This window comes from Rhinatrema bivittatum, chromosome 16 (genome assembly GCF_901001135.1).
Source record: "Rhinatrema bivittatum chromosome 16, aRhiBiv1.1, whole genome shotgun sequence".
Classification (NCBI taxonomy): Eukaryota; Metazoa; Chordata; class Amphibia; order Gymnophiona; family Rhinatrematidae; genus Rhinatrema; species Rhinatrema bivittatum.
This window is the reverse complement of record NC_042630.1, coordinates 43,217,042-43,230,496: the sequence shown is the minus strand read 5'-3', so window position 1 is coordinate 43,230,496 and position 13,455 is coordinate 43,217,042. Positions and strand designations below refer to the sequence as shown.

The window sequence follows — 13,455 nt, the reverse complement described above, 5'->3', positions numbered from 1 at the left end:
GCACGCCCCTTTGACGCACGCGGCTTAGACGATACGCCGGCGGCTCGATGCGCTGCAGTCCCGCGTTCTTTTCAGGACCCGGGCGCAGGAGTGATGTCACCGGCAGAGGGTCCACAGCTGTGCAGGTCTCAAACTTCTCCGCCTCCTTCTCGGGCTGCCTGCGTCGGCTTCTCTCCCTCCTCCTGCACGAGTCAGGCTCCGATCTCAAACTGCACTCCTGCGGTCTTTTCAGGACCCGGGCGCAGGAGTGATGTCACCGGCAGAGGGTCCACAGCTGTGCAGGTCTCAAACGTCTCCGCCTCCTTCTCGGGCTGCCTGCGTCAGCTTCTCTCCCTCCTCCTGCACGAGTCAGGCTCCGGTCTCAAACTGCACTCCCGCGGTCTTTTCAGGACCCGGGCGCAGGAGTGATGTCACCGGCAGAGGGTCCACAGCTGTGCAGGTCTCAAACTTCTCCGCCTCCTTCTCGGGCTGCCTGCGTCGGCTTCTCTCCCTCCTCCTGCACGAGTCAGGCTCCCATATTATTTCATTTTATTTTATTCTATTTTAATTATCTTTAATCCATGATCATGTCTTAAACCTTGAGTCAAAAGTATAGGAACTATTTGGTTGATAGACGTCAATGCCTATTTATAAAACTATCTCCGTTACCCGTTAGTGCTTGTTGATTTAGAACTATGACTGTTACTTTTGTAAACCATTGTGATATTTTACAAAGGTATATAAAATGTCTAAATAAAGAAATAAATAAATAAAGGTTTTAAATGTGTTAAAATAATTTCATTGCCACAGCAGTTCTTCAGCTTATACATTACATAAACCATGAGCAGAACTGAGACTATTCCAGACTCATGAATAAGAATATAAGAAGTGCCATGCTGGATCAGACCAATGGTCCCGCAGGCCCACCATTCTGTCTAAGACAGTAGTCAAGCTGGGTCACTTAGATGTATCTGGAAAATCCATTCCATATTTCTTACTCTGAGAAATGAGGTGGTCATTTCCAAGTCTATCTGGCTAATAATTATTTATGAATTGCCCTCCAAACTTCTTTAAAACCCAGCTGTGCATGATGTCTTGGCATCCTCTGGCAACAAATTCTACAGCTTACTTCTACATTCAATGAAAAAAAAAAAAAGAACACTCATTTTTATTTTTAAATCTGCTACCAGTTAGACTCATGGCTTGTCCCTCTAGCCTTAGTAACATCTGACATGGTAAATAGCTGTTCCCTATTAACTTGTTTCTCATCACTCATGATTTCATATTTCAGTTGTCTCTTCCCCAAACTGACCTGTTAAGCTTTTCTTCTTGTTGCCCTCTTGGCACCTTTTTTGTCATTCTATATCTTATTTTCTTGAGCTGAGGTGACTAGAATGGCACAGTATATTCAATCACACAACAACCCACTTACACCAACTGTGTATTCCAGTATACAACTTTGTAAACAACTTATATAACCCAAAAACAATGTACTGGTATGTACTATAAAGCACCCTATCACCGACAAAACTTTTGTTGGACCCTCCAATCTCAAGTAAGCATTTATAAATCCAACTCGATTGTGATAAAGGGTCTCATTAATTATAAACCACATTATAAAACTATCTCCGTTATCTCCATTACCCGTTACCCGTTACACTACATTCAGACACGCATCCTGTCTGAATGTAGATGCGTGTCTGAATGTAGACCGCTTGCAGAAAAGGATTTGCACTGAATTAGCCGCTTTCTCTGATGGAATATTTCACTCAGTGGATGGATATTTTTTGTTGAATTGGATTTGACTGTGATAGCTGTTCCCCTGAAGTAGGACTTCGAACCGAAACATGGCCATGTCGGGACTTTCGGGACCTTTTCTTCGTGGATAAGTATCCCTATTTTCAAAATATTAGTCATCTGTTCCATTTGCTGGGATATTTGTCTTTTTAAGAAAGATTCATAATTCAAAAGTTTAAACAAAAAGATATATGTGGTTTATAATTAAAGTAATGAGACCTCTTATCACAATCGAGTTGGATTTATAAATGCTTACTTGAGATTGGAGGGTCCAACAAAAGTTTTGACAGTATATTCAAGGCATGATTACATCATGAATTAATCACAGAGGTATTCACAGTTTTCTATTCTTTTCATAATAATTTCCAAGGCCATTGCTGCACACTGAACTCAGGATTTCAATGTATTGCTGAAAATGAGTCCAAGGTCCTTTTCATGAGTAATATTTCCAAACATGAAGCATGGCATTGTGCACATCCTCTAGGCTTGTCTTCTTTTTCTTTGCGTATCACTCTGCACTTGAAAATTATCTCCTATGTCCAAGACAGAGATGCAAAAATTGACCCCTAAATTTAATTTGCAGTTTACTCAGTCCCTCAGTCCTCCAATTACTACAAATTTGATCACCTCACACCTTGCTCCCTTATCCAGGTTATTAATAAATAAGTTAAACAATATTAGTCCTAGTACAATTCACTTTTCTCCACTGAAAATCTGCCGATTCAGTCACACTTTGTTTTACCTTTTTAACAGTTACCAATGAACTCTAGGACATTGCCTCCATATTATCCCATGACTTTTTAATTTCCTAAGCGAATCCATTAAATGCCTTCTGAAAATCCAAATACAGTATGTTAACCAGCATGCCCTTATCCACATGCTTATTTGCATACTCATCTATTTGAATGCTTTGAATAAAACATGTCTTCCCTTTCCTGTCCATGTTCCATGTTTATCCATATGGCCAATACCTGGGACTGATGTCAGGTTCACTCTTCAGTCTTCAAGTACAGCAGTAGATTTTAATAGATTAGAAATTGTGCATGTAGGTGGATGAGTAAGAATAAGTATTGTATGTAATCAAACTGGAGGACTTTAATGGAGTGTCTATGGTTATCCTCTCCAAATATCTTTTGAAGGTGATGTTGAATATACTTTTTCTTTGCCAAATTTCTCCTGAGAATATGCTTTTAGGAAAGTTGTTATTCGATATGTATCTACTATTTACTCTCTAGAATTAAAAAAAATGTTTTAAAATGAAATTTGCTAAATTCCTGAGTCATGTAAATGGTTGATCCTCATGAAATAGAGCAAAACATTTATCTTTCGAACCTCAAAAAGGACCAATGAGATGATAGTGAACTCTGTCCCACAAAACTATGCATCTTTCTTTATGTTTAAACTAACAATAAAACAAAAAACACCCCCTCCTCCCAGCCATATCTAGAAGAAGAGAATGGAGAAGAAGACTGACTTCACAAACCTGGCACAAGGATTTGCTTCTTTCCAGCTGACTGAGAAAATTATTCCAATGAGAAATATTTAAGCATGTTGGAGGCCCCTGGGACCTGATTAATTGTTGTATTAATTAATTTGCTCCAGTAACAAGTAGCATAGTAAATGACCCATGCAATCTGCCCTGTTGAAATTCACCCATTTGGGGAAGATGCACCTGCAAATTCCCAAATGCAACATCGCCAACTCCTCCCCTCCCCCATGACATTCACCTGATCTTTAAACACTTTTTCCTAAACAACAGCTTGCATATCTGACCCAAGCATGCCTCAGTGATGGTTTCCACTGCCTCTGCTAGTAGACTATTTCAGGCCTGGCCGTCTTTATCTCTTTCCTGACTAATACTGAAGCCAAATGCTCAGGTCCCCTTCTAGGTCTTATTGCAAAGTTTTGTAATAATCCCCACATCCACCAAAATTAGTGAGGCTATTGTTAAAAATCTGGCCTTCCAAAGCTCGTTTACGTTGAGGTTTTAGCCACTGTCCCTCTGTGCAGATCACCCCAGCCTTCCTGGAAGATGCTGTTGTACCGCTAATCTTCAGGGAGGAAACTGCTGCATCAAGCAGGTAATCCCCAGGTTTTCTTAGAGACCCAGTGCAATCATTTCAATGCTGTTTAGACTTATAAGAGACATAGAATTTCAGATGCTGAAATCAAGATCAATGACCTTTTAACTTGTTTTTCCACCTTTTTCAAAGTAGAAGTCCCATCCCCTCTCATTTTAATTACTTGACTGGCATTGACTTGGAGAGGTCCATATTCGGTAAACTGCTGAATTAAAAGCCAGATAACTGATCTCATATATTAAGCGAGATAAACTTGCTCCTGAATAAACTTGCCTAAACTTACCTGGCTACATGAAGCCAGATAACTAAGAAACCTAAATGGCAGCATTTGAGCACAACCGGTGTGGCCGGATAACTTAACAAAACATCTTCAATAGATATGCGGTTAAGTTGCGCTGTCGAAATTAAAAAAAAAAAAAAAGTAAAGGTACCTGTGGCCTGAGTTTCTCCCCTCCCCTAAATTTTATATGTAGCCCTATCAGGCCATGCACCTCCCAGCCCCTGCTATATTAAAGAAAACTGTTGTAGTCTACAGGTCACCCCCCTCACCACACATTTCCTGTTTTGAAATACATCTTAATGCTGCTTCCTCATGGACCTTCCCAATTGCCCTGGATGCACACCCCCCCCCCCCCCCCCCCAATTCTTATGGACCTCTCATAGCCCTTCCCCACTTTACCATAAAAAAACCCCTGCCAGGAATGATGTCTAAATTCACTCCATCCTGAGGGCTGGGATATGTTTCAAAATGGGGGATGGGTGGGAAAACAATCGGAGCAGTTTGGGAGATGGTGGTGGTGGTGGTGTGTGGGGGGTGCACATCCTGACAGGGCTATATATATATTTAAAAATTGGACAGGGGGAATAATTGGGCCACAGGTCCCTTTCCTTTTTTTTTAGGGCTGTGCAGAGGGACACCATACGTTGCATTTGTGATTCGTATTCGTCGGGGGGCAGATACGTTGCATTCAGCAAGGCCCCCCCCCCCCCCCGATACGTTTATACGTTAATTCCTATTCTTTTCCCCACTAAAATTAAATTAACTACACCCCCCACCCTCCTGACCCCCCCAAGACTTACCAAAACTCCCTGGTGGTCCAGCAGGGGGTCCAGGAGCCATCCCTTACACTCACACCCTCGGTTGCCATATTCAAAATGGTGCCGATAGCCTTTGACCTACTATGTCACAGGGGCTACCCGTGCCATTGGTCAGCCCCTGCCACATGGCCATCAGCGCCATCTTGTGCTCCTACCATGTGACAGGGGTTGACCAATGGCACCGGTAGCCTCTGTGACTTAGTAAGGGCAAAGGCTATCGGCGCCATTATGATTACTGGCTGCCGATGGCCTGAGTGCAGGAGATCACTCCCGGACCCCGGCTGGACCACCAGGGACTTTTGGCAAGTCTTGGGGGACCCTCCAGTATTCAAAATAGCGCCGATAGCCTTTGCCCTTACTATGTCACAGGGGCTACCGGTGCCATTGGTCAGCCCCGTCACATGGTAGGAGCACAAGGTGACACCCCCAATGGCCATGTGACAGGGGCTGACCAATGGCACTGGTAGCCCCTGTGACATAGTAGGTCAAAGGCTATCGGCGCCATTTTGAATACGGCAGCCGAGGGTGTGAGTGCGGGGGATGGCTCCCGGAACCCCCGCTGGACCACCAGGGTGTTTTGGTAAGTCTTGGGGGGGTCAGGAGGGTGGAGGGCTTGTTTAAATTGGCTCCTTTAGGTGGCCGAATAATTTGTTGTATTCATGGGGAATCGCTATACGTTTTGCTTCCCCACGAATACAACGAATATGGCCCTATACATTGTGGATTCCCAATTCGTAGGGAACGAATGCACACCCCTACTTTTTTTATTTTGTTTTGACTTGACGGTGCTACTTAACCAGATATCTTTTGACGATATCCGATTAAGTACTAAGTTATCCTGCTCTGAAGCAGGTTTAAATTTTCAGACTAATCTAGCCATTTGCAAATAAAGCTAAGTTAGCCAGATAACTTAACTCCTCCCCAGAACACCTCCAGAATGCCACTTTTGAAAATCCATCTAGATTTTTGGGATTTGAATCTTGACCTCTAAATGTAAAGACTAAAGGGAATAAAATATTGTATATTAATAATCTCAGCCATTTCAATGTCATTTGTCCTTCAGTGAAAGGTCTACAATTTTCTTTGTCTTCCTCTACTTTCAAATATTTAAATGGAATGTTTTTACTTTAGCCTGCATGATTTTTGTTATGAACTGCTCCTGTGGAAGGAGGAGTTAGCAATCTGTTATGGATCTGATGCCGGATGGGCAAAGACATCAGATAGGAGTTAGCGTTATGTGCGAGCTCCTCTGGAGGGAGGAGCTAGCACTCTGTTATGGTTAAACTCCTATGAAGGGGAGAAGTAGAAATATTGTTAGGAAAGCTCTGTGTTAGAGCTAGGGGTAGCAATCTGTTGTATACTAGCTCCAGAAGGAGGTGGAGTTAGCAAGCTGTTATGAATCTGTTGCTACGCCTTTCCTACCCCTGGTAGGAAAGGCGTAGCCATCTGTTACCAGCAAAGTGCCTGGAGAGGACACTCAGCTGTAGAAGAATGTAGATAGGTGAATCCTTGGGCCGATGGCAGATGACTGCGCCCCCAGGAGGATATCCTGAGAGGGACCACCGGCTAGGCTTGAGTATGGAGACAGACACAGAATACTTTTATTAGACAGGTAGTAGAACCACCAGAGGTGGCAGTAGTGAGCTGCTACGCCCGGCAGGGCTGAAGTCCCTCAGGTACTGGAACCACAATCCCAGGGTAGCTGAGCTGTAGAGAAGCTATTATAGATAGTGAGTAGACAGGTATACTGTGTTCATAGCCACAACTGGATGACAGATCTCACATAAGGTCTTTAGAAGGCTCAGTAGCTGGAAAGGGTTAGACCCTCGAGGAGCAAGTACCTGTTTCCAGGGAAAGCTCTGAGAGAGCGATGGTAACTCACAATTGTCTGTATCTGTGATAGTTTCCAGGCAGTAGAGAATCTTCAGAGTGTTCAGGGACATGGCCCTCGAGGAGCGAGTACCGGTTCCTATCGGCAATCTGAAATAGAGAAAAGAGAGTGAGGCCCCCGAGGAGCGGGTACCCCTGGTAAGTCAGAGGTAGCGAAACCCTTTGCTAACTCAATCTGTTAGCAATTTCTGAGACCTTTTATATTGGAAGCGGATGACGTCAGTTCAGGTGGACGCCCCCGAGGTTCGCGCCCTTGCTGGTACATCTTTCGGAGCGCGCACGCACGCACATCCTACATCATCAGGAACATGGCAGATCCACAGCGTCGTGCCACTCCGAGGACGCCGGAGGAAGACAGCAAGAAGACGCCATGGCAGCAAACCGTCCATCAGGCCCGGAGGGAGTCGCCACAGTGGTAAGGAGGGCGGAGTGAGGGCGTCGAACAGCAATGGCTGCAACAATTTTCACTTGGTCTATCTTTTCTTTTTCTTTTTGGGATCATATGTCTCTATACACGTAGAGATATATTTTCAAATGGCTAGCTTCACGTATCCTTGAAAAAGTTTCTCCTGTAGTCAAATTCATTATAGCTGCCTCTATTCAATAGCTGTATAAAATGTTGGCTTTTCCAGAGGCATGGTTGGGTAAGTAGGGAGGGCTTATCAGGCTAGCATGGACTTTTAGCATTAGCCAGCCTACAGTAAGAGGTGTAAGATACTTTATTGGACCCTTTTACACCAACCCTCCCATCATAATCTGTTTTTGGAAATACATTACCACAAATGACATCACACAATGCTGGTATCATGGCAGGAGTACAAATATGAATGATCTGAGTGTGCAGCACTGAGACAACTCAGTTACGAATTCATCAACCAAACACAACTTCCTCTTCCTCCACATGGAAAAGCATTCCTGATTTAGAGCTCCATAGAATCAAAAGGAAAACTGTTTCCCTTTTATAATAAAATAAATAAATATTCATATATTTAAATTACAGGACAACCTATTCAACCTTGATTGTAGAGAAAATATCAACATTCAAAATTAGTAAATTCAAATTTTTACCATGGTACAGAATATGAAAAGATGGAAACATTCACTGGCAAATTTTTAAAGGGCTGCGTGCATAGAAATCGGGAGTTACACGTGTGGCCGGGCAATGCACGCACGCCAGCAGCCGGCCGGTGCGTGTAACTTCCTACTCTAATAAAATAAAAAAATGAGGGAAAGGGAATGGAGTGGACAGGAACTGGGGAAGGCCCAATTGCATTGCCACCTGTATTTTACAAAACGTTGCACCCCCTGCGCGTGCCGCGCGCATGTTATAACATCGGTGTGTCCATGTGCGCATGCCGAGAACCACGTGCACATGGACGGCCGTGTACTGCTTGAAAATCTACCACATAGCTTCTCCATGTCTTTACTACTTTTGAAGATTACACCAGACCCCTTGGATGATAGTCTCAGATGGAAGACAAGGTGGTGGAACCTCTGATTATTTTGATAGGAATTCTTTCAAGTGGCAATACATCATGCACAAAGTCATTGTGGAGTCATATAGTTTATTATTTTCCTATATCTTATAATGCTTATTATTGGTATCATTTATTATTCCACTGATGTCAAAACAGTGCAAAAGGGCATTTTCTGAATTATGGTTTCTGTATTAGCCATAAATTAGAAATTCCTGGTCTTTTGGGAATTTCCAGCTATAATTTTAAAGACATTCTAATATAGGGATGTGAATCGGTACCGGACTCGTTTCCGATATAGAGTTTGGGGAAACCACGGGAAATCTTTGTTCCCGTGATTCTTACCCGTTTTAAACAGCTGTGTTGTGCCAAAAAAAAAAAACCCACCCCGACCCTTTAAATTTAATTCTTTCACATCCCCCACCCTCCAGCCTCCCCCCCCCCCCTTCAATTTTTAAAGTACCTGGTGGTCCAGCAGAGGTCCTGGGAGCGATCTCCCGCTCTCGGGCCATCAGCTGCCACTAATCAAAATGGCGCCGATGGCCCTTTGCCCTTAGCATGTAACAGGGTATCTGTGCCATTGGATGGCCCCAGTCACATGGCAGGAGCAGTAGATGGTGCGGGCCAAGGTCGAAGCCATTCTTGAAGTCCGCAAAAGAGGCAAAACCTGGGAATATCTTCTCTCATGGGAAGGTTTTGGCCCCGAAGAAAATTCTTGGAGAGGAGATCGCCTTTTGAAGGGGGGTACTGTTGCAACTGTCCCTTCCCAACACCTTCACTCCTCCTACCTTTCTTGCACCTCCTCTCACTTTAGATGGATGCCTGGCTGCCGTGGTGTCTCTACCTGGGTAATATCAAGCTAGGTGGAGAGAACATTGCACAAATCTCATCTTTGGTGAGTTTCCTTTCTCTGTAGGTCATCAAATCTTCACAAGAGACCACTGTTCTGTTCGTACATCTCACATTGAATGTCAAAGTGGCCCCTAACCCCCTACACTAATATGTAAACCTCACCTCGAGTTACTAGGTGGGCCTCCCATAGGGATATAAATACCTATCTAGGGAGAGGGCATTATAGTAGGTGTTCTCTCTCTCTCTCTCTCTCTCTCTCTCTCTCTCTCTCTCTCTCTCTCTCTCTCTCTCTCTCTCTCTCTCTCTCTCTCTCTCTTAAAAATGGTCCCCTAGTGGTTGTATACAGGAAACACACCCCTTTTGCTATTGCATGTGATACATATTGCATTTTGATAACTCCAGGCCTATATTGGTTGGAGGTTGGAGGTTGGATGATCAAGAAGGTGAAATGTAAGGTTGGATGGTTATTGCAGAGGTGCAATCAAATCATAGGAACAAATACATTGAATAAACAGACATGACTATAAAATAACACCAATTGCTTTGTATCCTCTCTAGCAAATTACATTTTTAAAGAGGCAGTAAACCTAAATTGATTGAGTAGCATATAGATAATTGTATTGGTAAATACTTTTCTACTTTACTTTCCTAAGGGTCATTTTTAGATCTTTATTTCTCAGGCTATATACATTGTGTTTACCATGGGAATTACAGCTTTATAAAGTACTGTTTAGATTTTGTCTTGATCTAGGGTGTTGATCTCATATATACACTTATCTACATTACATAGAACAAAGCCACAATGGAGATGTGGAGAAGCAGGTAAAGAAAGCTTTTTGACTTCCTTCTGAAGAATGAATTTTCAAAATGGCAGCAATGATGTGGATGTAAGATGACAGAGTTAACAAGAAAAGACTGAGTATCCTGAATTTTAGAAGGAGCTAATCTTAACATTAGAGAGACAAATATAATTAAAATAAATATAATCTCTTCTTTCTCCCTCTAAGACTTCTCTCTCCCCTCCCTCTGCCTTTCCCTCTTCCTTCCTTCCCCTTCCATAGACAGGATAATTTTCAAAAGAAAATGTAAATATACTATTGTAATAATGTTCCAAATCCCATTTACTTGTGTTTAAGTGCACTTACATTAGATAAAACCCACTGACAATTCAATAGCCTATATTGTAGCAATTTCCAAAGGCTCTCTGATTCCCTAAGGATTTTAGGATTCCACATCTGCGAAAGCTCCAAATATCAATATTTACTCAGCTAATTAAACATTATCTGTGTTTTAAAAAAACATCAACAACCTGGAATTCCCCTAAGGAAAGATAGATACTCAGGTTCTTTATTTAAATGGAGAATGTGCTGAGAGTCTTCATTACCCTTACCATCTGTGATGGTGACATTAGGCACACATGCATTTTCTATCTGGAGAGACATTCATTGGGCTGAAGTCTCATCCAGTATGTCAGGTCCAAGAGCTCTGTTCTTGGTGCTGAATAACAACCAGTCTTTTCCCTAAAGGAAAAGCATTCTTCAGTGCAAATGTTTGTCTAAGTCCACTGTCCTTTTTGCTGAAATCACAACCCTGAACCCACAATCTTTGGGATTGAAAAACTGTCTTCACAGCTGATATATTGCATCCTATTTTCTGGAACTCTTTTCTTGCTTTATTTTTCTATTTGTATTATTTTTTTAATTTTTCTTAAATAGCAGATACAGGCATCACACTGTATGCTGTAATTGATGATCTGGTGAGCAACAAGAATCACAGTATATATTAACAGTCCTTATGACTTGATGCAGTTTGCATTGGTCAGCATTTGATTTCAATGTCATTTTTTAACAATTTGTGTCTAGCCTTTAAGGCTATTCATGGCATGGGCCTAGTTTATTTGAAGAATGTACTAAAACCTTTCCAGAATGCTGTGATCTATGAATGAAGCTTTATTGGTGCTACCCTCCCTGGTAGAATCTCATCTGACATGAACTAGAAATGGGGATTTGTTTTATGCTGTGCTTTTATTTTAATAGAATTCTCTTCCTATGGAGACCAGACATATCCAGGATTATCTGTCATTCACGTGTGAGGTCAAAACCTGGCTTTGGTCGTTGCATTGATTTCAGATAATTTTGTTGCTCTCCTTATGCTGGTATTAACTATCTTTGTCAATGTTTAGCCACGATGGATTTTATGTTGTGCATTATATTTCTTTTTCTATGTTTGGTTTCATTTTTGTATCAGCATTTTATTATGTAATGCTATTTTACTTTTTTTTTGCTAAATTTGGTATTATATTTATGCTTGTAACTTGCTATGAGCTATTTTGTGAATGGGAGAGAAACACATGTGAAACACATGTATTTAATGAATTAATTCAAGCAGAGGGTAATATTGCCACCTGCTTGTTTATTTATACTTATTCAACAGACATAGAAGCATGTTCTATTATACAGACAGCAATGATTGCATTCTGTGGGCCACATTTTCAAAGTTTTTTATGTGTATCAATGGGCTTTTGAAAATTGCCTGGAGGTGGAGGAGGGAGGTTTCTGTGCATAAAAGTATGTGGAACTCACGTATGCATTTATTTTTTTACATGCACAAGAAAAAGGCATTCTGTGAGGGGGGGAATGGTATTGTGGCAGGAAAATCATTCCTGCTCCTACTTTTGATTTTATGAAGTATGTGCGTAAATGTAAGCACACACGCTAATGCCTGCTCTGGAAAAGTTGCAAATGCTCTATAAAAATGAGAACCATGCACAGAAACCCTGCTAGACTTACAAAGTGGATTTCTGCATGTAAGTCCTTTTTGAAAATTCTGCCTAAAGTCTGTGAGTTTTACAAAAGACACTATTTTTTCACTTTGTGAAACCAGCAATTACCTGTATTCCACAAAATATCACCATGTGGGGGGTCTTGTCCTGCTTTAATCTTGTTTGCTCATCTCCTATCTTTTCTTCAGGCAACTTTTCAGCAGAGTTAGTGAAGAAATGGGAAAAAGAAACCACTCCACTTGGACAGAATTTGTGATTGTGGGATTTTCCGACCTTCCAGAGCTGCAGCTGTCCCTTTCCATAGCATCATTCTTTATATATCTTTTAACCCTGGTGGGTAACGTCCTTATTCTGATGACAGTATTTATCAGCCCTCAGCTTCACAGCCCCATGTACTTTTTTCTCAGTAACTTGTCCTTCTTAGACATCTGCTACACCTCTGTCACTGTCCCTAAAACCGCTGTCATTTTCACAACAGGGGACAGATCAGTTTCACTTGCCGGCTGCCTGACTCAGCTGTACTGTTTTCTGTCCTTGGCAAGCACGGAATACATGCTGCTCACTGCCATGGCCTATGACCGCTACGTGGCAATATGCCACCCCTTGCATTACGCACTCGTCATGAGTAACCGAGCCTGTGTCCTGCTGGCCGCAGCCTCTTGGATGCTTGGATTTCTGGAGCCCATCGCACAGACCGCTTTGCTATCACAGTATTCCTTCTGTGGCTCCAATGTGATTAATCATTTCTTCTGCGACATTACAGCCCTGCTGAAGCTTTCATGTAGTGGCACGGAAATGGTGGAAGTTGTTACCTTTTGTGAAGGGGTTGTTTTTGGCTTTAGCTCCTTTCTGTTGATCTGCATCTCTTACGTATTCATCATCTCTGCCATCCTGAGAATTCATTCAGCGGAGGGGAGATGTAAAGCCTTTTCCACTTGTGCCTCTCACCTCACAGTTGTTGTTCTGTTCTATGGGACTCTGATATGTGCGTACATGAGGCCTTCGTCAGCATACTCAATGGACCAGAACAAGCTCTTTGCTGTGTTTTATAACACAGTAATTCCAATGTTAAACCCCATTATCTATTGTCTGAGAAATAAAGAAATAAAAGGTGCTCTAAGAAGAGCCTGTAGACAGAATCGATGAACTGTAACTTGATTTTAGATGGGCTTACATGCATACAGGTAGATTTACCAAGCAATAAACAAATCATTTGAGAACGTAACAAACAAAACATTTTATGTGGGTTAATGCATGTTTACTTGTGTAAAAGATATCATTTGAAAATTGACACCCTAACGTCCAGAAGGAGGAAACAGTTTTCTTACTTGTATATGTGTGAAAAAAGGGGGCAAAGTTAGGTTAGGCAATTCCATATAGAGCAGCAGACTTTACTATAATAGATTTAAAACAGATGCAAAGCACATGGATATAAAAGTACCCATTTCCCCAACTTGCTGCATATTTTCAAATGGAAACATCTCATTGAGTTTCCTGTAGA

General features: G+C 42.0%; 1 protein-coding gene across 1 annotated transcript; it reads left to right on the top strand.

Moving 5' to 3' along the window:
* The first annotated feature begins 12,170 nt into the window (after positions 1 to 12,170).
* Positions 12,171 to 13,100, top strand: LOC115077555 (olfactory receptor 5V1-like). The gene has a single exon (XM_029579849.1). It carries the CDS (start codon positions 12,171 to 12,173, stop codon positions 13,098 to 13,100), a length of 930 nt encoding a protein of 309 aa, XP_029435709.1.
* Positions 13,101 to 13,455: the final 355 nt, after the last annotated feature.

Bases quoted from the DNA above. Each gene is read 5' to 3' on its own strand.
- LOC115077555 (XM_029579849.1), top strand. From the start codon at position 12,171: ATGGGAAAAAGAAACCACTCCACTTGGACAGAATTTGTGATTGTGGGA.